The sequence below is a fragment of the Prunus persica genome, chromosome G2 (assembly GCF_000346465.2).
Source record: "Prunus persica cultivar Lovell chromosome G2, Prunus_persica_NCBIv2, whole genome shotgun sequence".
Classification (NCBI taxonomy): domain Eukaryota; kingdom Viridiplantae; phylum Streptophyta; class Magnoliopsida; order Rosales; family Rosaceae; genus Prunus; species Prunus persica.
The window spans coordinates 9,240,558-9,263,647 of record NC_034010.1 but is presented as its reverse complement, the minus strand read 5'-3'; the positions used below and the strand labels follow the sequence as shown (position 1 = coordinate 9,263,647).

Sequence of the window (23,090 nt, the reverse complement as noted above, 5' to 3'; positions counted from 1 at the left end):
ACTTTGGAATATGATGAGGACTGGAAAATAAATCCACAGGCTCAGAATCACCAATTTTGCCTCCTTCAAGAGGCGTCCCATGCTTGTATGCAACCCTCACAGCTTCATCCTCGTTCAGCCTCGCTTGTGAAGTCCCAGACTTCATGTCATCTTTGCTATTTGCCAATTTCAGTTGCATCAGCTGGCCGTGTCTAGGGTTTTTTATCTGCTTTCGTTTCATTTTTAAGCTCTGCTTTGAATCAATACGTGGCATATTGGCTGAATATGGGAGTGACAAGATCAATTCTTACTCTCCCTAAGTGGATAAAATAGATGCTCAATATGAATCCTTTCCTCCACAAGTTTGTGTACAGTGCCGTACGTTGTGTGTTTTAGGTGCCACACTGGCTTATTAAAATTGATGCTTGGCCATGAAAAACTTTTTGTTTTCTTACTTTTAGAAAAGTACATATTTGTGTCAATAACTAAGTTTGGACTGTTAACAATCATTCAGAAGAATGGTAGAAATAAGCTCCACTGTGCCAATCCACGAAGTTGAACAAAGAAATTGTGTTCGATACACAGATGACATGTGAAACTAACATTAGCATTCTCCAATAAGAAGACTTCTCTTCTTTCCAACCCCTCGTCGATTGAGAAAGAAAGAAGAGGGACAAAACACACACTACCAAGTTAAGGTGACATTACAAACCTAAAAAATATCCTCATCAAACTTATAATGCTCCTTTTTTTCTTCTTTAAAGCAAAACTTCATTCAAACTGAGATAACCACGTGCTCTCCATAAGCACTCCGGAATTATTTGCTCATTATCTGCATCGCCTTCTGTCTCAACTTGAGGCTTGGAAGGAGCTTTGGCACCAGGAGGCTGCTTCTTCTTCATCCCACTAACAATGTCATCGATTCTGAGAAGTAGGCAAGCAGCTTCTATGGCCGTTTTAAAACTCTGGCCCTTCACGTTGTAGGCATCCCATATCTGACATCATAATTCCTCAAAATGAACAGCCTTACCAACAAAATAAATTTATTGGGAAATTTTTTAATAACCACGACAACAGCACTTCCCCTCACATGAGTGCTGTCGAAATATATTGGGAGAAGCTCTAAACTAGAACTACTACTGAAGCAAATCGACAATATAAACCAGAAGATTGACACTTATGCCATATCAATAAAGGGACATATAATGGATACATTTGAGAACAATACTACATTAAAAGTCCTCTTTCAGAGCTTTCAGCAAATATAAATCACCCAACAAATGTGAATATTGAGATAGCGAAGGAAATAAAAGAGAGCAACAATAGTAAGCCAAAAAGATATCCACCTATCTTTTTCTCTTTCACATCAGTTATCACACCAGTGTTACCATCAAAGCCAATCCATGATTTTTCACCATTTGCATGCTATGGAAAAAAAATTGTGGTTAGGATCTAAATGATGCATCATATTCTGATCAAAATAATAATGATGCATCATATTCTGTGATAACCACATCTGGTTTAAACTTCAATATTTGCACACATAGCCTCTCGATGTATTCTTCTTCCAATTGTAGCAGGACTCCCCAATCTTCTTCTTTAAGCAACTCAGCATTTGTTTGGTTCTCGCCTTTCTTATATTCGAGCGGCCAATCAAGAAGAATGATGCGTTGGTTGAAAATCTTTCTTCTCATTTTTCCAGGTGCAATAACATCTTTGTTAATCATTACTCCTTTGCGAACCACTGAATCTTCCAACTGGCCACCAGGAACCTTCTCAACCTTTATGTACTTTTGAATATCCATTCCCGCAGACCCTGGCCAAGGTTTACATATTGACCATAATCTGAATATTGGGGAACAAAATACCACGGACAAATACATGAAATGAAAAACGACTCGGCAGTTACTGTGAGATAAACCAGAACATAAAACTTGGAACAACCAAACCAATTAAAGCAAAGCCATGTCATACAAAAAACCTACATCAAATAACAGTGTATGGTCATCTTGGTTGGAATATTGCAATCAACCCTTGGTTGAGACCGACCTGCAATAACAATTGGGTTCAGTGCAGATGAAGGCATTTATGAAGGGCAGTTCTAGAATGAAGACTATGTTCATTTGTAACTGCCACCAAATCAGTTCATTGTTCATAGTGCCAAATATCATACTGCCAAATCAGTTCATAGTACCAAATAAGTTTTTGTATTTGTGTTGGCATAGACAGCCGAAAATAAACTTACAGCGTGAGGTGAATTAACGGACATGAAGAAATTTACCTCATAAATATGCCTCCCCCCTTAAACCCTCAATTGCAAGCTTGAGTCGGTAATATTTGATCTTCAAAGGGTCAACTTTATCTACCGACATCCCAGCACTGAGATGCTCGATGATTTTGACGGTCAAGATTCCGCAAGACGCACTGTGAGGCCAATTAGTTGGGAAATTAGAACTGCAGTTATGTCAAATTTGGATAAACAGCACAAAATTCACAAACGTTACCCATCTCGTTGTTGTGGCACATCTGCAATGCTGCACACTGAGAATGGCGTATACATCGACATCGTCAGCCCCTTTTGCTTCACCTCTTCAACCTCAGAAGCATCATAAAAGTGCATATCGAACAGCACTCGTGCCAGCGTATCGCTAATAGGGTGCAGAAGCGTAACCAGCTTTGAACGTTTCGTATAATCAATATAGGAGTCATACACGGTTGCAGTATGTCTTACGAAATCAAGTTCGATTGCAACCCAATGAGACCCTTTCAGATTATATGGAAAATACACCTTCCGGACTTTTGTCCAAGCTTGGGCATAGCCGTGTTGCCACGTACCACGCACAAAGTGATGTAAATTCTTCACCTTGCTGGCTGGAAGGTCAACGGTGTTTGAACTAGCAGCCTTCTTCGATCCACGTTTCCTGGCCGTCGGTTTGAACGGCTCTAGAAATTGCTGCACAAATTTAAATGAAGGCATATTAGAAAAGCACAACCGACAGCAAATGAAGCACAAATTGCTGCACAATGGTTACATGTTTACCTGCAAGCAACAATCTGCCGTTGTCCAGTCCGTTCCAAAAACCAACGGATGAGATAGTTGCCTTTTGCGGATAAGAAAGGTTGCCATGTCCAGGTGCTGAAAGTTGACACATATAATATTAGCACAATTTCATACAACTCAACACTTAAAAAAGGTGAGAAAACAATTGAATTATCGTAATAAAGTACAGCTTTGTGTATCGTTACCCTTGAGCTCATCCATTCGGTTTCATCGACAAGTCTGTAGAAAAAATCAGCGCCCACTGAAAATGATTCCAGCTGCACCTCCGCACTACAAAAGGCAAACTTGCAACGGTTACTTGTGTAGTCATGTCATAAATATGACTTTGTTGATGAAAAAAAGACACATGTATATTAAAGCAAACTCTGCATTCTCTCATTAGTGTATGACTACATAGTAGAATAGGATGAATATTGGAATTGAAAGGTCAAGAATCGTAACCTGATATCGCTTTTCCAGGCACTGCAAAACTGTATTACTGCCTTCACATCTTCAATGGGCAAGGATTTGGATGGATCAAAACATGGCGGGGTTGCAGTCGCAGCCGACACAGTCATCGTCCTCTTCTTCCTCAAAGGATCTGTAAATGGGCTCAACAATGTCTGCGCCGGGCGCTTCTGTCTGCACCCTTTACCTTCCACTTCTTTGTTTTCAATACTTGAACTACCTTCTTCATCACCAGCCATAGTAACTGTGGGTAGACTTGGAGGATTCATCAAACCTCCCGATGGCATACTCTTAGTGATTTTCCAATCTTCTAACAGCTTCATGACTCTTTGGCAGATTTCGTCACACCCAGCAACATCTTCCGGGGTAGGCAGCTCATCGGATTCTGCCGGGTCAGCTACTTCATGCACTTCTGAGTGAGGAACTGAAGCGGCCATTTTTGCCTCTTCAACTACCATGCCTGCGGAAGGTTCGGCTCCATCACCGGGGACTTGTGTTTCCATTACTGCCGGTTCTGTCGGCGGACTTACATAGGCATGTAATGGCGACAAGTCATTGTTGCCTCCTTCATTCATATGAGGACTACCGAGGTCCTCATGTCCTTCCGCAGCTTCATTCACCCCACCATTTTGTTTTTTCAGCTGCTCTATCTCCAACTTAAAATAATGCTCCATTGAAGACAGGGTGTTGCGGAAATCCTCCACACACTTTGTATTTTTTTCGAACTCTTTTTCAGCTTTCATTGACTCCTTCCGTACCTTGTCTTCCAACTGATGCACTCTGTCGCAAAGTGCTCGATTTGATAGGGAAACTTTGGCCAATTCATCCTTTGTCCTTTGAAAGTCACGCTTCAAAGTGCGTAACTCTCTGGACGCGACTGTACCCTGCACTAAGTTATAATGCATGTGTTACTATGCAGGCCACAAAATATTGCAACTATACAGCAGTTATTTTCCTATTGTAATATGACGTATATCTTCGAAAAACTGTAATGCTTGCCTTAGAAGACGACGGAAGGTTTGCAGTATCGTCAATGTCCTTCTCTTTTTCTTCTACAGAGGCAGAAGTGCCGGTTTGTTGTTCAGCGTCATCGCCCAACAAGTCAACAAGTTCTTCACTGTCGTCAGCACTGTCACCCCAAGTCCAATACGGCTGCTGCTTGTCCATCACAGATGGCCGAAGAAGCTGCACATCAACCTGCAATTTACACATACAATATACATATCAGTAAAGTAATTATATTATATTTTCATATCCCGAACATGATCATTAAAAACTGAACTAACCTCACGGTTCTCGAATACTTGGCTCATTAGCTCATAAAAACGCGGCGAACTATTGCTCCTCCAATGTAGTAAACGAGGGATGTGCGCATTTTCTTCGTGCACCACCAAATGTAGTGCAGCCAACGCTGGAAACACCTCATACGCCCAAATCTGGTTTCAGGAATAAAAGGTCAGTCATTGTAAACAAATGCAATTTAACTTCAACATCAATGGACATTTGCTCACCTGAAGTGCATACGGAAAACCTTTGAGGTGGTACTCTCTTGGTCTACCGGTTGCCGTTGTTGTTGGTTTCTTTCCAGATTTTTTTGTTTTGGCAGTTTTTGTGGGCACTTTCACTCGCTGGTAATCTGCACAAAGTGCCCTCAGCAGTGACGCATTTGTCTTCGCATAAGACACAGCACCCCATGGATACTTCCCAAAGTCTTCAAGGTCTTCCGCCAACTTCAAATATCGCATGTCAATGTGGACATGTTTTTCGCTGCCCAACAGCACAAAGACAGCAAAGTATACGAATCCAAGCTTGAATACATCGTCCACATCATCGCATTCGAGGAAGGCCTTTTCTAATTCCAACAGGTTCACAGCTTTATCGTTGGCAAAGTACTTCCGTTTCAATGAGCAGTTCTCATTCGTGGGAATCGGAATCAAGGGAAGGTTTCCAAACCTTAGCCCTGTCACGATGCAAAATTGTTGCGCCGTGAATTGGATGACCTTCTTGCCAACAATGAATTTGATCCCGTTCAGTTGGGAAACTGTCTTGGGATCAGCTTTCCTGAGCAGCAACCCGTGGACAATCGGAGAAGTCCACTTGAGGTCCTCAATCCCTAGGAGATGACCAAAACAACTCTGTTCAAACAGTTGCAGCTGCTGTTCAGTGAATTTCTCCTTTATCGTAGTGATTGCCGTCTTCGTATGGGATAACGACAATGCTTTCCCTTGGAATTTTTGTTCCTCCGCAATCATCAACTTCATTTCACCAACCATATTTCCCTGCATGCCAATATTATAAACAGAATTTCAGTCGGTTGCAATCTACACAATAACAAGCAATAAACAATCACCACTTATGAACAGCCTATTATAGGATATGAAGTGAAAAAAATTCAAAAAATACATATCATAAACAAAACCCCAGCTATTTACAACTGACCTCCTCATTTAATGGCTCAAAGCCAAGTTTCAACACACCCAGTACTCTACCACTCCTGCATAATATAATATCTAAACACACATCTCAACACACCATATAATCACACCATCTAATCATGAGACAGCTTCAGCTAGAATGGGAATGTGCGGTAGCACAAGCCTAATTGACAACAATTCAAGAGTAACGATATCAATCTATCTGACTAGAAAGAGTTTTAAAAAACAACAAGACATCGGAAAACAATTTATTCACTTCAAGGTATAATGTAATGGAACATCCTATGAATTAGTGGCAACCACAGTACTGACTCTACTATGGCCCTCCTTTCAAATGTAAGAAAATGAAAGAAATTGGCACCATCCCTTCAGTTTTTTCTTAACAAAAAATGAAAGATAAATTCATAAATAAACCATCAAAACGGTATAAAATGTTTGTAAGACATGTACAATTACAAAATTATAAGTTCTCCTCAGAAACAGACTTCTCTAAGTATCCATACACAAACAACAAAAGCAAAAGCTTAAACAGTTAGCTTATAGCAAAATCAATGTCCCCATTTCTCTAAACCACAGCTGCTGCTGGTAGGTTCCCATCTTCACTCATTTCCCGCTTTTAAGCATACAATGATCAAGCACAAAACAGCAAACTTTTAAACAACTCATATTACACCACATATGGTTCTAAACAAAACTCATCCATATCCAATATGCAAGCCCTAAACTTAGTAAACAAAGTTATACAAAAATATGTCGAATTAACAAGCATTATTCTCAAACAAAAAGTATGATATGGTTGGGAGTTTACAAGTTCAAATATTTATACAATACTTGATTTTGTCAAACTCTGTCTTGAGATATTTTATCAATCTAGAAGTTTCTTTCATATATGAAAAACTACGAACGATAACAAAGGAAATTCTTTCTATGTAAATTATTCTTCGATTCCATCAGACAACCATGCAAATCCTTTGCACAATTGAGTGTAATGTGAAGGGTCACTACCTCGTTGGAAGATAAAGAGAAAAAAAATAAGGAATTTAGCAAGCCACCAACAGTTTGCTTAAGATATTTCAAAATGGTTGCTTCCATCATGGAGTTTTAGCCACAAATTCTTTTCATGGCCACATTTTCTACGTAAAATATAATCAGCGAGTATTTTTTGGTAATGATCCACAGAGAAGAAATCACCATACACAGGTTAATTGTCTTACACTTTAGATATCATCTTCAACAAACAAAATAGATACCAATTAGACTTCTAAGAAGGTTAAATGCAATGCTCATAAAGACTCATACTAAGCCACCAAATACCATTCAATAACTGCTACAAAAACCATAATAAAACCATACTAAAACTAAAAATACAACTGCACTAAAATGCCAACACAACATCACTACATTAGCAATACACTAGCAAAAAAACACAATACGACAGCAATAGCAACAGCAACAGCAACACAACAGCAGTGCAAGCATCAGTCCACAAAGAACAAACCCATTCACTGTTTGAAACAAAGAATCATCATACTCAGATCATTTCAGACAAACCCCTAAAACAATTTCGATGAAACCCCTAAACCAATTTCAGAGAAACCCCTAAACCTTCAACCAATTTCGAACAAACCCCTAAACTAATTTCAGCAAAACCCCTAAACCTTCAACCAATTTCGAACAAACCCCTCAGCCAATTTCAGAGAAATGCATAAACCCTAAAACAACTTGAGAGAAACCCTTAAACTGTAAGAAAATGCCGATGAACAGTACCTGTCGCTGGGAGAGGAAGAGAGAAGAGACAGTCGGAGCTGAGTGAGGAGAGACTGAGAGCTGAAGGACCACAGATTCGGAGCAAAGCCACCGGAGAGTGAAGAGAAACAGAGGGCAGCGAAGAGACAGAGGCGAGAGAGAACTTCAGCAAAACAGAGACAATAAAATTTCAGCAAAAGTGATATCTGTGCAATAAGGGGACAATAAAATTCTATTTATAGGTCATAGTTCCAAAATTTTTAAAAAAGGATGGTATTTTCAATTACAATTATAAAAATGGTGGCATTTTGGGCTATTTCCCAAAAAAATTCACACCCTGAAAACTACAACATATACCCTAGAGATGCACAGCAAAATATTGCTAAATTTGAATTGAACACAAAACGCTGATATATGACTAGAAAATGCGAGGATATCATTCAACATTTAATGGATTTACATACTTTGGCTTCTCGTTAAGATCAGTGTGCCTCCTCTTTGGGTGATCCGCCTCTCCTCTCTGAGCTTCATGATCACCAACGTCAACGACGTTAGCAGGATGATCATCATCAAGTGCCATGAAATCTGATAACCAAGGCCTCTTGCCAAGACTACTCTCTGATGCTGAAGGCAAGGAAAGCAATTCGTTGTCTTGGTGTGGATCATCATGAATATCGTCGTCCACTGCCATCGCATCAGGCAACAACCACTGCCTTTGCCCACGATCAACTGTGACATCAGCAACCTGGTGGCCTAATAGGTGGACCCCGCAGAGGATTTTAACGGGTTTGGGCACGTTATAGAATTCAAATATAATTTGACACATATTACCCTGCTGCAACAGCGTCAGTTCTTCCCCCACATGTAATGGAATACACTCAAGAACCACATGAGTTTCCTCTGTATACTTATCCACAATAAATATCGTTTCGACCATTTTTCTATTGATATGAACACTTAACTCTGCCCTGCGAAAATATGAGTGTCTTCTACCTTTATTAACAACACATAGAACCAATCTTAACGTCTCCCAAGCTAAATTATTTGGAGGAATTTCAAAACAAACTTCACATCGAGCAATCCTAAAGGAGTATTCCTCATGAACTAGTGTTGCATCTTTACAACAGCTGAACCACTTTGGTACTTCATCGCCTGAAAGAATAATTTGAAATTGAGAATGCGGAGAAGATACCTACAATAGAATTGGTTACAACAATCATCATCTTAACCATATAACATAGAGGGAGAGACAAAGAGACAAAGAGACAGAAGAGACAGAAACCTGATCCAGAAAAATATTTTCTATGATGTCATAGCCACGTAGTCTAACGCAATTGATCAAACTCAGATGCGCAAACTTCGATGATAGTGGCAGTTTTGGAATTTTATCCAATGATGTGCAGTTATCCAGGAATACCCGACCTACTCTTGGTGGACACGCTTCTTGTGGAATTTCAAGAAGACTCTTGCAATCACGCAAGTAAAGCATGTACAAGCTCACAAATTTACTAATGCATTCCGGAAGCGTGACAAAATTGGTTCCAGTTAGATCAAGTTCTTGTAATGTGGACCAGCAATAAAGAGGGATGGGAAGTGGAAATGAGATGTTTGAGTTAGTTGAAAGCAGCGGTGATTTTGGGAAACTCTCAAGCCTTTCCCAATCACATAGATGAAGTATTTCTAAGGATTTCAATCTAAATGCTGTTGCAAACCTTGTAAAATTGAAACATCCATTGAGATACAATTCTCGAAGCTCAGTAAGATATGCAATTGATGGAGGCAATTCTCTTATGCCACTTCCTGATATGTCCAAACTCCGTAGTGATTCTATCTCGACTTCTATTTCTGGGAAACTCTCAAGCCTTTTGCAATCCCTAAGATCAAGTTCTTCAAGAGATTTCATTCTAAATGATGTTACAAACCTTGTAAGATTGAAGCATCCACCAAGATACAATTTTCCAAGCCCAGTAAGATATGCAAATGATGATGGCAATTCTCTTACGCCACTTCCTGATATGTCCAAACTCCATAGTGATTCCATCTCGACTTCTATTTCTGGGAAACTCTCAAGCCCTTCGCAATACCTAAGATCAAGTTTTTTAAGAGATTTCAATCGAAGTGCTGTTGCAAACCTTGTAAGATTGGAGCATCCACCAAGATCCAATTCAACAAGTTTATCAAGGAGTCCAACAGAACCATCTACCTCAACCAAACGTGTACACTCACTTAGATCCAAGTACTTCATGTTTGGGATTCCGGATAAGTCAGGAATTTTTTCTAAAAATTGACAATAACTTAAATTCATGGATGTCAGGTTTCGCAAATGCTGTGAGACAAGAACACAAAAACAGGAAATAAGTAATCACATGCTTCAAAAGACACAAACTTAGAAAATAATTTCCGTTTTTTCCTTATGAAATTAACAACTTTATTTGAAATTATATATAATAGATGAAAATAATTTCAAATGCATACCTTAAATCTCTCCAATTGTTTGATATCACTGTGAGGCATATTGAGCACAACAAGACGATTTCCTTGAAAATTGGGTGGCAAAGATTGTAACTGACATCTTCCCCAATCAATAAATCTTAATGCGTTGGGCAGATAGTTAATGTGCCCGCATAGAGATGCATTACGATTTATGAAAATTTCAAGATTTACCATATTATGAAAGCATTCTGGATTAAAGGTTATCTCTGGAAGCTTCACCATGATGCCTTTAATATTTCTTGTTCCCTAAAATGGAAAAGCATTAACATTAAAAAAACGAAGTCATATTACAAACCAAAATGCAAGCACATTTTGTTAAGAAAATTATAGGTAACATAAGGTATTCTTCCTTGTCAAATTGAATATAATAACATATGTGATACTTACTGTACTTTTGGTTAGAACTTGTTTGACATCCTCGTAAAACCACAATCTACTACGCTGGCCAGGATCATTGGGGGATTCTTTGTGAACTATATCCTTTCCCAGGTTTGCTAGCAAGTCGTGCATTAAAATCCTATCATCCCATTCAGTAGTTATCATTGCATTATCAACGAGTACTTCAATGCAATTTTTGGGTACTATTCGTAGCACATAGTCCTTTTTTTCACCATTGAAGAAACATGCAATGTCGAAAAAAACTTCTTTTGCATAATCATCCAAGGCATCGTAACTTTTTTGAAGTATTCTTTCAATATGTGTATAAGGTTCTCCTTTGAAACCATCTAATATAACTTGCCAAAATGTTTTATCTCTATTACGAAGATGAGAACCTAAAATTGTTAGAGCTAGCGGAAGGCCATCAGCAAAAGCTATTGCACGTTGTGCGAGTTCCAAATAATCATTTGGAGGTTCATTTATTCTGAAGGCATTCAAACTGAAAAGCTCAAGAGCTTGGTAGTAAAATAACTTTTGGACCCCGTATATCAACTCAATTCCATGACATTTTAGCAATCCGCTATCTTGTGTAGTTATGATGACTCTACTACCCTCACCAAACCAACCAACTCCAGCCAAGTTGTCTAATTGCTCCAATTGATTCACATCATCAAGAATTAAGAGAATCTTTTTATGCCTCAATAGTTTATGTATGATAGAGATACCTTTATCAGCACTGGCAATTTTCAACTTTTGCCCACCAAGAATCTCTTGAAGGAGAGTCTCCTGTAGTTGGATTAAGCCTCCGTGTGGCATTGAATTTTCCCTAACATTTGGCAAGAAACAACTTCCTCCAAACTTATGAGCAACTGCATTAAAAATAGCTTTTGCAATTGTTGTCTTGCCTATTCCAGATGCTCCCCATATCCCAACCATGCCACGACCATTCCCACCAACATCCAAAAGCATTTCCACATCTTGTACATGAGACTGAATTCCAACTGGGTACTTGGCCACATTCAAATATGTGCGGCTCAGTACTTGGCTTAAGATTCCATCAACGATGTTGTTGATAAATGTAGCTTCATACCTACCAGTTTAACCAAATTAGACACATTTAATGAATCAGATTTAAACATCCAACCACGCAAAAGAACACAACATACTAATAGTTCTTCTAACCAAAAAAAGAAAAAAAAAGATGTAATAGTTGTTTAACCACGAACCTAATGTTATGTATCATTTATACTTGTATGCCTTTTGAAGAGACTAATATATGGATTTTGAACTTTCTCCTTACAGCTATCGAAAATACAAAAGTACCCAAGGAAATAAATCTTCTCCCTACAGTTGTATATTTTTACAAAAGAATACTTTTCTTTAATGAGTAACAATTAAATGTAACCAAAGTAACAAAGAAAAAGAAATTAAGTTAACTTGAAAAATATAGAATCAAGACACTAAATTAAACATATTGCCCTACAGCTATCGAAAATATAAAAATACAAAATAAAATTAAAATAAAGATCTTCCCCCTACAATTTCATATTTTTACAAAAGGATACTTTTCTTTAATAATGAGTAACAATTAAATGTGTAACAAATAGTAATGAGAAAGAAGAGAGAAAAAAATTAAACTTGAAAATGATAAAGATAGAAACGTACTCTCCCTCCTTGAAATGCCATCCAGACAAATTTGCTGCTTCAGTAAGAGCTCTCCTCCATTTGAGCACTTTCTCCTTGTCATCCTTGAATTTGCTTTCATGCTGAACAAATGCATCACCATAACTACTTCTTTGATTTCGTACATCCGACGGATCCACCTCGTAAAAAATGGGCAAAACAATTTGTTGCTTTGATTCTTTAAATTGAAGGATCTTGACAAGTTCATCCAAGCACCACCTTCAAGATGCATAGTTTTCAGAGAATACAATGAGAGAAATTCTTGATTCTTCAATTGCTTTGACAAGGGCTGGCGATATTTCTTCTCCTCTTGGAAGCTCTCCATCAATGAAGGTGTAGATGCCCTTATCAGACAAGGCCTTGTACAAATGACCTGTAAACTTGGTGCGTGTATCCTCACCTCTAAAACTCAGAAACACATCATATGTCCATGAGTCATGTGTGAAAGAAGAGGAAGAAGGAGAAGAAAACACAGGTTGAGTCGTCATGGGAGGCAGATAAAACTAAAGAGAAGCTCAAAGAATTGGGTATGGCAGTGGGGCTGTGGTTAGATTTATGAGGCTTGACGAATCAGTTACCTACCACTTTAAAATCCTATAGAACCCCAACTACTCCTTAACTCAAGTTCCCAAAGAAGATCAAGCAACATTTCATCGATCCCTTCTTCTTTTTGTATTATTAATATTAGATTTTCTGAATTCTTTATTCAATTTTGACATAAAATAAACGTAAAAAAGATAGGTGTGAGGAGCTTTCGTTTGAATTTTTTACTGAAGAATATAAAGAGAAAGTGCTAAGATGGTTAGGTATGAGCAAGTGGTTAGACAAGCAGAAAGTTCCTCATCTTAGCAAGTGGTTAGGAGAAAGTTCCTAGACGCTTCCTTAGCACCTTCTCCATCTTTCGTGATTAAAGATGAGGGTCTTTAATTTGACGCGGTCAGTTAAAGAAACATTCCTCTATCTTTCGTTTCAACTTTCGTGATTAACTAGCAAAGGTGCCTGCGTGATACTGCGGGTTTTAAAACCGTTTGAAATATGTAGCAAGTTTAAGTTACAAAATAAAGACTAACAACATGTTTTATATGTTGTTTGTCATCTTAAAATATTGATCATATTTTATTAAACCAAGCAGCAATCAAAATATCAACAGTTGAGCTGCTCCTTGTTCAAAAGAGTTTGGACATGTCTTTACATATATGCTACTGGTGGGGGAAGGGGATTTTTCTGCCTTGATATCTGTTGAAAGGGGATCTATCTCTTATTGGCTCTATTGCAGAAGTGGTTTCTGTTCTTTCTTTCTCGTCTTTTGCAGGGGTTTTAACTCTGTTGGTTCAAATTCGAAAAATGGCAAGTGTTGAGTCAAGGCAATAACTATTATCACGGAACTAAGTTAAAAAATCAACAGGACAAACAACAATTTACATACATCGAGCATTCTATTAATCTGATGGACAAATGTATAAGCTCAATTTATTTAATGAATTGATAACAAATTTAGAACTGTGACAATTTATTAAATAGGTACAAGGGAATTAAGACAAAACACCCAAGCTCTAATAGAATCAAATCAAGGGGTGTTGATTCAGTTGCTACAAATTTGGAAAATGGTAGGTGTTAGTGTGGACAAATGGGAAAATTTTAGCAAAGACAATGGCTATTATTATAGAATTAAGGCAAAAAATTCAATTGCATAAACCACAATTTAAATACGCCAAGCATTGTACGAATCTGGTGGACAAAAGTATAATTTCAATCATTGCACAAATTTTTAAATACCTATAACAGAATGAAACCAAAAGATCTAAACTTTAATAGAATCAAATAAAATACCCATAACATAATCAAACCCTGCGCAAGTTTGTTGTACAGAAGCAGAGATAATCTATAGACACCTATGGTCAAAACTGATACATGTATTGCCATTTATAGGCTAAGTTAATCTAATGAAGAAGTAAGCAGATGTAGTACGAAAATAAACTGTATTGCCATTTATAAGCTAAGTTAGTAGAATAACACTTAGTTTCACTTGAAATTTGTAGCACAATACCTACAACTCAAGCAATATAAAATGACGTAATCAGCCTATATGGTAGATTGCAGAATTAACGATAAGAGTTGATTAATAAGACTTGTGTTAACATGAGAAATTAATGTTCAAGCAAATACATAGGTTAAAATGAAGTTTGTAACAAATTATTAAACATGGTATAATAGCAGTTGGTTATGAACAAATTTAAAAGAAAATTCCAAAAAAAAAATGATGAAATACCAAACTTTCATTCAAATCAAGAAACACAAATAAAACATTATGGACAAAAATTTAACTACTTTAAGCATAATATTCAAGGACAATAAGTGAACAAAAAGTTTCGAACGAAAACAGGGAAAAAAACAAAACAAAACCTTTTCCAACCTTGTTTAGCCTGCAAAAAACCTCCTTCTACTCACAGCCTCTTCTTGACTCTCTTGTACACTGTTGACATCTTGCAAAAACCACAAAAAGAAAATAAATGAAAATCACCACAACCTCAACTAAAAACACCAAATGAACTAATGCTTTCTAACTGAGAAAATGAAGAAGTATAATTTGCAAATCACATGTTGTATGTAGCTTTCATGCTTCCAACTTTTCCCCAACACAAAATAATAATAATAATAATAATTTTTTTTTTTAAAAGGCACAAACTAATATGAAGAGAAGTTAATATCAATTAGCAATCTTAAACTTCAGTTAACACCCAAAAACTGGTTAAGATATTTATTATAACTTGAGAATAAAGACTAAACAAAATTAGCAACCAATAGCTTTCCTGCACAACTCTAAAAGAAACACACAGATTTCTGACAAAAGAAGAACTAATTTCTCAAATATATTAGTTGACTTTAAAATGAGAGCAAAAGATGCATTAGTAAAATCGAATCTAGTTGGATTTAATTCTTTTTAAGTGAAGTTATGATAATTAAATTGAAATAATATAATAAATAGATTTGCTCACCATTTGGTCAACCAGTACACAGTGTAAACCACTGTATTGATCATCTGATCCGATAAGTTTTGGTCGCCATATTCTATAGACGCGAACTTTGATCTTCTTGTTAAATTGGAATGGTTCCAAATCACGAATGTGAACGAAACTCATTGTATTATAAAGCTGAAAATAAAATATATTTTTTAGTATTAAAAGGTATGCAGGTATGTATCAAAAGTGACAGTAAAAATATAGAAATGTTTAACTATGAATAGATCAAAGTTGAAACCTGATAAGTACAAACAGAAAAAAAAATAATAAATAAATAAAATCAGCCACAGAGAAAATATATAACCACACGCAAACAGAAATTCTATAACATCTATTAGAATTATAATTCTGATCTGGAGTCATTTAAAAAAATAATATAAAAAAAGGAGTCTATAACCACACGCAAAAAGAAAATTAGCCACACAGACATCAATTACCAGATTAATGAGCAAATTGGGGGTTCTCATATTGATTACTCCAGTTCTTTTTCCTTAGATCTTCCTCCCTCTAACAACAAACCAAACTCAATTTCTGATTTACTTCTCAATTTTCGACATGACAAATGAATAAACCAATCTAGAAAACCAAAAGAACGTCAAAACCAACCTTTTTGTACGAAACCTATAAATCCCTTTCTGTAACGACCCGGTCCTAAATAAATTAGTGAATATTAATTTTTTGAGAGAAAATACCATTTTACCCCAAAAATATTTTATTAGGATTAAAGTTGACTTTTTGATTGGGAAGGAATTTGGGATTTTCGACTATACCGTTGCGTATGGCACGGCAAGATGAGTCCGTAGACTCGTAGTGGGCTCGAATCGGAGTTGTAACAAGAGAGATACGATCAAAATACCCTCAGTGGCATAACTGTAATTTTGAAGAAAAGGGTTTTGATAAAAATCAGATTTTTTTTTTCTCTCTCTCTCTCCTCTCTGGCGTGCGCAGCTACAGCCGGCCACGTTTTGGCCGGCTGTTCTCTCCTCCTGCCACCAATGACGATGGGGCCGGTACCAAAATGACCGGGCCGTCGTCCTCTTCCAACCCCAGCCAGGTCCCACCGCCAGCCACCGCGGTTTCGCTGAAAAATGGAGAAGAAGCGGCCGGTGTCGTCTGAACTTCTCTGACGTCGATCTCCCTCCTCCGGCCACCGATTCCGATGAATGAGGTATGGTTTCTCACCTACTTTTCATGCTCTAGCTACCTGTTGGGTAGGATTTGATCAATTCCTAGCGTAGGTAATTCGATTTACGAATTGAAATTTGGCTGGTTTTGGGATCTCGATTTCGGCCATTTCCGGTCAGTTTTTGGGGTAGGTCCAAAACAAAAGTGGTTCCAAATAGGGTGTTATACCTAGGGTAGGAGTTTGGAGCCGTGGTTTTGAGATTTTCCGACGATGCGTAATCGCTTTGGGCACCCACGCGCTGTCAGCGTGTGCGGCGGCACGTGGGCACTGTAGAAAAAGGGAAGTATCTCCCAATGAAATCTCTTGGTCCTCACGAGTGCGTAGGTGTACTCGGATTTCAATTTCGATACCGTTTGAGTCTCGAACGGTTATCACCTATTACGCGTTATCCTTGATAGGTTTGAACCGTTGGATAGTCTTGAATTTATTATATGTTAATCTAGGAATTTCTAGGATCATATAGGAATTCACGGATCGTGAATCGAAGCCCCGGATGTTCCGATTTAATAATTTAAAGTTTATGTTTATATTAACCGTCAGATCGTGCGATCGTGAGCGATCTGACCGTCCGATCTAGACCAAACTTGCAGGACGAGTGTCCTATACCTTGTAGAACTCATAGGAACTTTCGGATCGGAATTTGGAGGTTGTGGGCCCCGTGGGTTCGTTTGACCAAGTTTGGGTAGTTTGACCCTTGGTTGACCGTGAGTCTTCCGTGGTAGTTTTACCTTCCTAGGAGGATTATAATGACCCTAGTGAAAGGTCTTGAGCGTTGTTGAGCCAGGTTGACTAGGTTGAGATTTTTAAAGTGTTTATTATTATCGTAGGAAACTCTTGGACCTTATTTTTAAATGAATAGCATGGCTTTGTGATGAAATTTTTAGGCATATGAATTTAATGGTTTATTGAAATCCATTTTTATAATTAATAGTTAATTTAGCATTTTTGGTAAAGTATTAGTGATGGGTGGGGTACTTGGGATGTTGTTGAGGTTTATACAATATTAGAGTTAACTTATATATTTAAATATAGGTATAAATATATGAAAGGAGTTTAGAATGTCAGTTTGAAGTGCTATACGCACTACCCTATGTACCTCCCCGGATTTTGATTACACTATAAGTAACACCCTGTGTTCGTTAGGTCCCACGTGGAGTAGATTATCCGACGTGCGACAGACCCCATACGTGGCGTTGGTAGTACCGGTGTATAGGGAGATTATGTGATAGTATGTCGAGGTCGCACGTGGCATAGGTTATCCGGCGTGTTGACAGACCACATACGTGGCGTTGGTAGTATCGGCATATGGGGAGATATTGTGGTATGATGATGAGGTCTCGCGTGGCGTAGGATTTTTCGGCGTTGAGACAGACCCCATATGTGGCGTTAGAATTTCCGGCATATGAGGAGATTATATGATTGTTAGGTCCCACGTGGCGTAGGTTATCCGACGTGCAGATAGACCCCATACGTGGCGTTGGTACTACCAACGTATGGGGAGATTATGTGATAATATGTTGAGGTCGCACATGGCGTAGGTTATCCGGCGTGTTGACAGACCCCATACGTGGCGTTGGTAGTATTGGCGTATGGGGAGATATTGTGATATGATGTTGAGGTCCTGAGTGGTGTAGGATTTTCTTGCGTTGAGACAGACCCCATATGTGGCGTTGGAATTTCCGGCATATGGGGAGATTATATGATTGTTAGGTCGCATGTGGCGTAGGTTATCGGCGTGTTGACAGACCCATATGTGGCATTGGAATTTCCGGCGTATGGGGGAGATTATGTGAATAACAGAGAGATGAATAAAGGTATTGTATGTGTTTGGAATCGGGTTTTAGTGGGAAGAACTACGTGTGGCTTGATCCCTTAGTGAGGGTACGTAGGCAGCCTAAGGTTACTAGGTGCAGCCGCAGACTAAATGTTAGTCATGTTGTTTTATTGAGGTTGGTTCGGACCTTGTCATTGGTCCTGAGATTAGGGTGAAAACAAGATAGGATTGTGTTAGGAGGTTAAAACCTCGTATGTTGGAATTAGGAAAGTTAGATGATGTAAGTTGCTTTCGGCATTCATAATTATGTTTGAGTTTATTATTGCCTTGTTTAAGGTACTATTTGACTAAAGTAGTTTTGTTTCGAATTATTTGAAGGCCAGAGGCCGATTTTGTGAATTGCATGAAATTATTTTGTGCATGCTGCCAGTTGGAGTATAAAATGTGTTTTATGCAGGTCAAAATTTTGGGCAATGTTCAATTTACAAGGGAGACTCTGCCGAAATTTCTGTAGAAAGTCTCGTACCCTTATTCCTTTTTGGGAAAAAGGATATGGTTTTAGAAGTGGGCCCGACATCGGGGTGATGTCGGGAATTTCCTCAGGATTCGTCTCGAGTTTCGGAAAATTCGGGGCGGGTCCTGTCACTTTCAGCTAAACCCGTGCGATGAGAAGAAGGATGAAGTGCAGCTGGAACGGCAACACTCGAACGCAACATCTGAAAGGAAAACCGATGAGACAAAGACCAAAAGGGCGGCTGGATTCGCAGCTCACCTCCCCAAATGAAAATCGACGGCCCCCCACGCATGCAAGACAATGAACTCTGATCTTCCATGGCTGCCCCCAACCAACCCAACCAGCTGGTTCGAAATGGATTGTAAATCTCTGAGTGAACGAAACGTTCGCAAGGGAAGGGGCAAAAAGGGAAGAGGAGAAAAGGTTTAGTTGAGGGCATTTTCAGCAATTCACTGTTCTGTAGAGAAAACAAAACGGGTAACAACAGTCAAATGAGGGGCATTTTCGTAATTTCACTGTGCTTAAGAATAGTGTTCAGTTTGATTGCACTTTAGTATATACTAATGGGAAGGGGCAAAAAGGGAAGAGGAGAAAAGGTTTAGTGGAGGGCATTTTCGGCAATTCATTGTTCTGAAGAGAAAATAAAACGGGTAACAACAACAAAATGAGGGGCATTTTTGTAATTGCACTATGCTTAAGAACAGTGTTTAGTTGTATTGCGCTTTAGTATATATATATATAATATAAATATGATATAATTTGCTGCTTGTCTAAGAGAAAGTTCCGCATCTTAGCAAGTGGTTAGGTAAGCAAGTGCACGGAACTCTCTTTGTCCGGATAAAAATCTTACTGACGCGGTCTTTAATTTATTGAAGAACTAGCCTCTTTGCATTTAAAAAAACTACCCTCTTTGCATTTACTGAAGAACTAGCTTCTTTGCATTTACTGAAAAACTAGCCTCTTTGCATTTACTGAAGAACTAGCCTCTTTGCATTTACTGAAGAGAGGCTTTTTTAGTAAAAAAAAAAAATTTATTTTAGAATTAAAAAATAATAATGGATAGTTGTGTTCCATAAAAATAGGATCCATTATTTGAATTTTCTTTCATTTTAATTTTTTAAATACGAAAAATTGTGAATTTACCATATTATCCTCATTTAATTAATAATTTCAATTCTTAATGTTTGCATTAACCAAGGGCATTTTCTGGTGTTTTGAATGTGTCACCATTCTCTGCCTTTTGTTTTATATATATAGATAGATATAGTTGGAAATTAGTGAAGGGAAGCAAGTTGTTTGGGCCTAAATTCCACGCGCCAGCTTAATTGACTAATGGCCCATGTCAAAAACAGGAGTTTGGGCTTTGTTTTGTTAAAGTTAGAACTCAACCCATATGGGTTTAGAGGACCAAATCTTTGTGAACCAATTTGCAAAGAATAAATTTATAGATTAAAGATTAATTAATGTTGATTTAATCTACACCAATCAGTTTTTAATTGATTTAAAAGTTAAGCCCAGCTTCTAATCTCTCCAAAGGCTCAAAATTTGATCATCACCGTTGATCACAATTTCAGAAATCAAGTCAGTAGATTTTGGGAAGATCTCTCTCTCTACAAAAGCCCACGTGACTCTAAAGTCAATATTTCAACAGGGTAGAGGACGTGATGGGGAGTTGGTAGAAGGTTTAATTGGAAAACCACTCCCCATAACCATTTAATGCCAAAAAAAAAAAAGGCCAGGTTTCTTTCCTATGCTCGTGAGGGCTTTGCATCAAGGCAAGTGGTGTTTATGAGAGATAAGAGATAAGACAGTTGGTTAACAGGAGATCAAAACTGATCATCATATTAATATGGGGGATTTCTTTTGTTAGACTAAACCACTATCCCTTTTTTGCGCTGGAATAAGGAATCATCTCAAAAGATTCAATATGAGAGGAGGTGAACAAGGTGAGGACAGCCAAAAATTCAATAAATAAAAAATTCTCAAGTCATACTGACAAACCTAAACAAGATCATATGATCTCAAAAGCATTCATACTCTGAAGCAACTAAGCTCTCTAATTTATAAAAGACATCAAGTCTTTGACAGAATAGGCAGAACTCAGGTTTCTGACTTCACTTCAACCCAATCTAGGAAGGCAGTTCACAAAGGAAACTAGATTTCTCTCATTACAAATTTGGTTCAGCATAAGCCAATCAAGTAGAATTCAAGTTTTTCATAATATGAAAACATCAACAAATTTACAGAGATTGCCTTGATGACTGAGAATCATCATAACAGTTCGCAGACGATCCACAATTAAGCAAAATAGCTGCTGAAGTGCAGTTCCAGACTAGAAATCGTCAATCTAGCCCCTTCCAATCCAATCCAAATTGAAGATATCTCAGTTTTGCCCATCCAACAAGCCTCTCCATGGCTAAAATAGATTAAAGCTCTACCAATCTCAACATTGATATCGATTTCTAGCTGACCTCATCAATTGAAGGTGCTGACGTTTGAATCCAGCACAGATATATCCAGTCCAGCCTGAGTCACAAGCAACAATCTAAGCAGAAATCGAAGCCCAATGTTCTGTTGTCCTTTCAGACGTGGTAGTCCCCTTTTGTTTTAAATTGTGTAATAGACAGTTCTCTTTAAAATAGTTTGATTTATTTTCAATATTCATTTTGGCCAGAACTACTAGTTTTTACTGTGAGAAATTGTGAAGTCCTCACCAGTTTGAGGCAAGAAAATAACTTACTTGGGAGATATTTCTCACTCAAATTCACAATTACTTGTTTAAAGTCAATAACTTGGGGCGCAAGTTATCTATTTTTTCGTAAGTCTGTTAGGGTCTTGACTGCTAACAATGGCACGCTCGCAGACTAAAGAAAGTTGACTTGTTGACCACCAATGGTTTTCAAGCCAATGGGGAATTTAACCCTACAGTCATAGAAACTAAATCTAAACGGGTGAATAGTGGAAGTTCTAGCCAGAACCCACGTTTGCCTTGGAAAGAGATAAACCAGCTTTCCGAGAAGAAAGACATGAATCAGAAGAGAGTGATGCTAGGCAATCAGCTCATAATAGTACCAGGAGTAGACGTTCCCGGTCTAGCTCCAGAAGGATAAACCAGATACAAGAGGCTGTGCTCCGACAAGAAGCTGCAGCACAAAGGAGCCAGGACACTTTGAACATGATAGCCATGATGCAATGGCAAGTCAACAAGCAGTTTAGGAAGGATTGTGAGACTGCTATTGTGAGGAATCCAACCCAGATGCTGTAATCCAGCATCTAGAGCTCCCTTTCGGACCTCCACCAAGATTGGCATGGCCATACCAGGAAAATCCCCTCATTGCGCAGATAGTTGAAGTGCCTGGACCGGCAGAGATCTAGGCTAGATAAAGGGGAGGAGCCCTTGATATCCAAGAATAGGAAGCTCCAGTTCTTCCAGCTGGTCTAGCAGCAGTTCAGGCTCCCCAGAATCAGCCAGAACTTCCACCTATTCCATGGCTGGAGGTTCCACGTGGCCAACCAATAGCACATTTTCCTGAACAGCCAATAGTGTTGCCATACAAACCTAGAAAAATGGATCCCAATCCATTTCACCCACTAGCAAGAGGTAAAAGAAGCAAATGAGGAATTAACCTTTTTGCCAACAATGACAAGAATAGGCCAGGGGAAAACTAGAGAAATCATCCAGATTTCGAAGGGGAAGAACATAGGGAGGAGGTCATACCCAGACCATATAGAATTGAACAGAAGGTTGAATAGAATCAGCCAAAATACGCTTTGAATGACATGGGGGCACTACAAAGAATGATTAGAGAGATGATGGATCCTGAGGCCAGAAAAGGAGAAAGGCCCACTTACAAGAAGCCATATCCAACTTACATTGATTAGATGCCTCTACCCCCCAATTTTAAGGTACCAAATTTCACTCTGTTCAATGGAGAAGATGCTCATGCGTCATCAGTCAAACATATAGGCAGATTCTCTGTTCAGTGCATAGCTATAGAGAATAATCTTCTATTGAAGCTAAGGCTTTTTGGGAATTCCTTGTCCGGACAAGCTTTTACCTGGTATACCAATTTTCCGGCCAATTCTATCTAGACATGGGAACAGATGGAGAATGCTTTCCATGACTATTATTTCAGAATCCAAACAGAAGTCACCGTTAGTGACCTTGTGGCTCTCAAACAGAGTGAAGATGAACATGCCCAGGATTTCATCACCAGGTGCAGAATGCCTATGGAAGAAAGACATTTCATCCAGATAGCTCAAAATGCCCTCAAGATTTATCTAAGAGAGAGATTCGATGGAATGGTGTTTGAAGACTTGGTAGAATTGGCAAATAAGGCCTCCAAGTGTGAAGAACTACTAAGAGAAGAGCAG

At 38.4% G+C, this 23,090-nt stretch overlaps 2 protein-coding genes and 1 pseudogene across 2 annotated transcripts; all 3 read right to left on the bottom strand.

The window, feature by feature from the left end:
- On the bottom strand, window positions 738–1,784 carry LOC109947287 (T-complex protein 1 subunit gamma-like). Its single transcript, XM_020557220.1, has 2 exons — window positions 1,491–1,784; window positions 738–974 (listed from the first exon to the last, which is right to left on the bottom strand). The coding sequence occupies exons 1-2, from the start codon at window positions 1,782–1,784 to the stop codon at window positions 738–740; spliced, it is 531 nt and encodes a 176-aa protein (XP_020412809.1).
- LOC18785029 lies at window positions 1,165–12,283 on the bottom strand. Its single transcript, XM_020557990.1, has 16 exons — window positions 12,205–12,283; window positions 10,549–11,629; window positions 10,144–10,407; window positions 8,951–9,994; window positions 8,133–8,860; window positions 7,690–7,831; window positions 4,999–5,766; window positions 4,774–4,923; window positions 4,487–4,684; window positions 3,482–4,371; window positions 3,226–3,310; window positions 3,020–3,115; window positions 2,484–2,932; window positions 2,261–2,403; window positions 1,965–2,028; window positions 1,165–1,795 (listed from the first exon to the last, which is right to left on the bottom strand). The coding sequence occupies exons 2-14, from the start codon at window positions 11,506–11,508 to the stop codon at window positions 2,262–2,264; spliced, it is 5,916 nt and encodes a 1,971-aa protein (XP_020413579.1). The 5' UTR covers window positions 11,509–11,629; window positions 12,205–12,283; the 3' UTR covers window positions 1,165–1,795; window positions 1,965–2,028; window position 2,261.
- On the bottom strand, window positions 11,637–12,730 carry LOC109947550 (annotated as a pseudogene).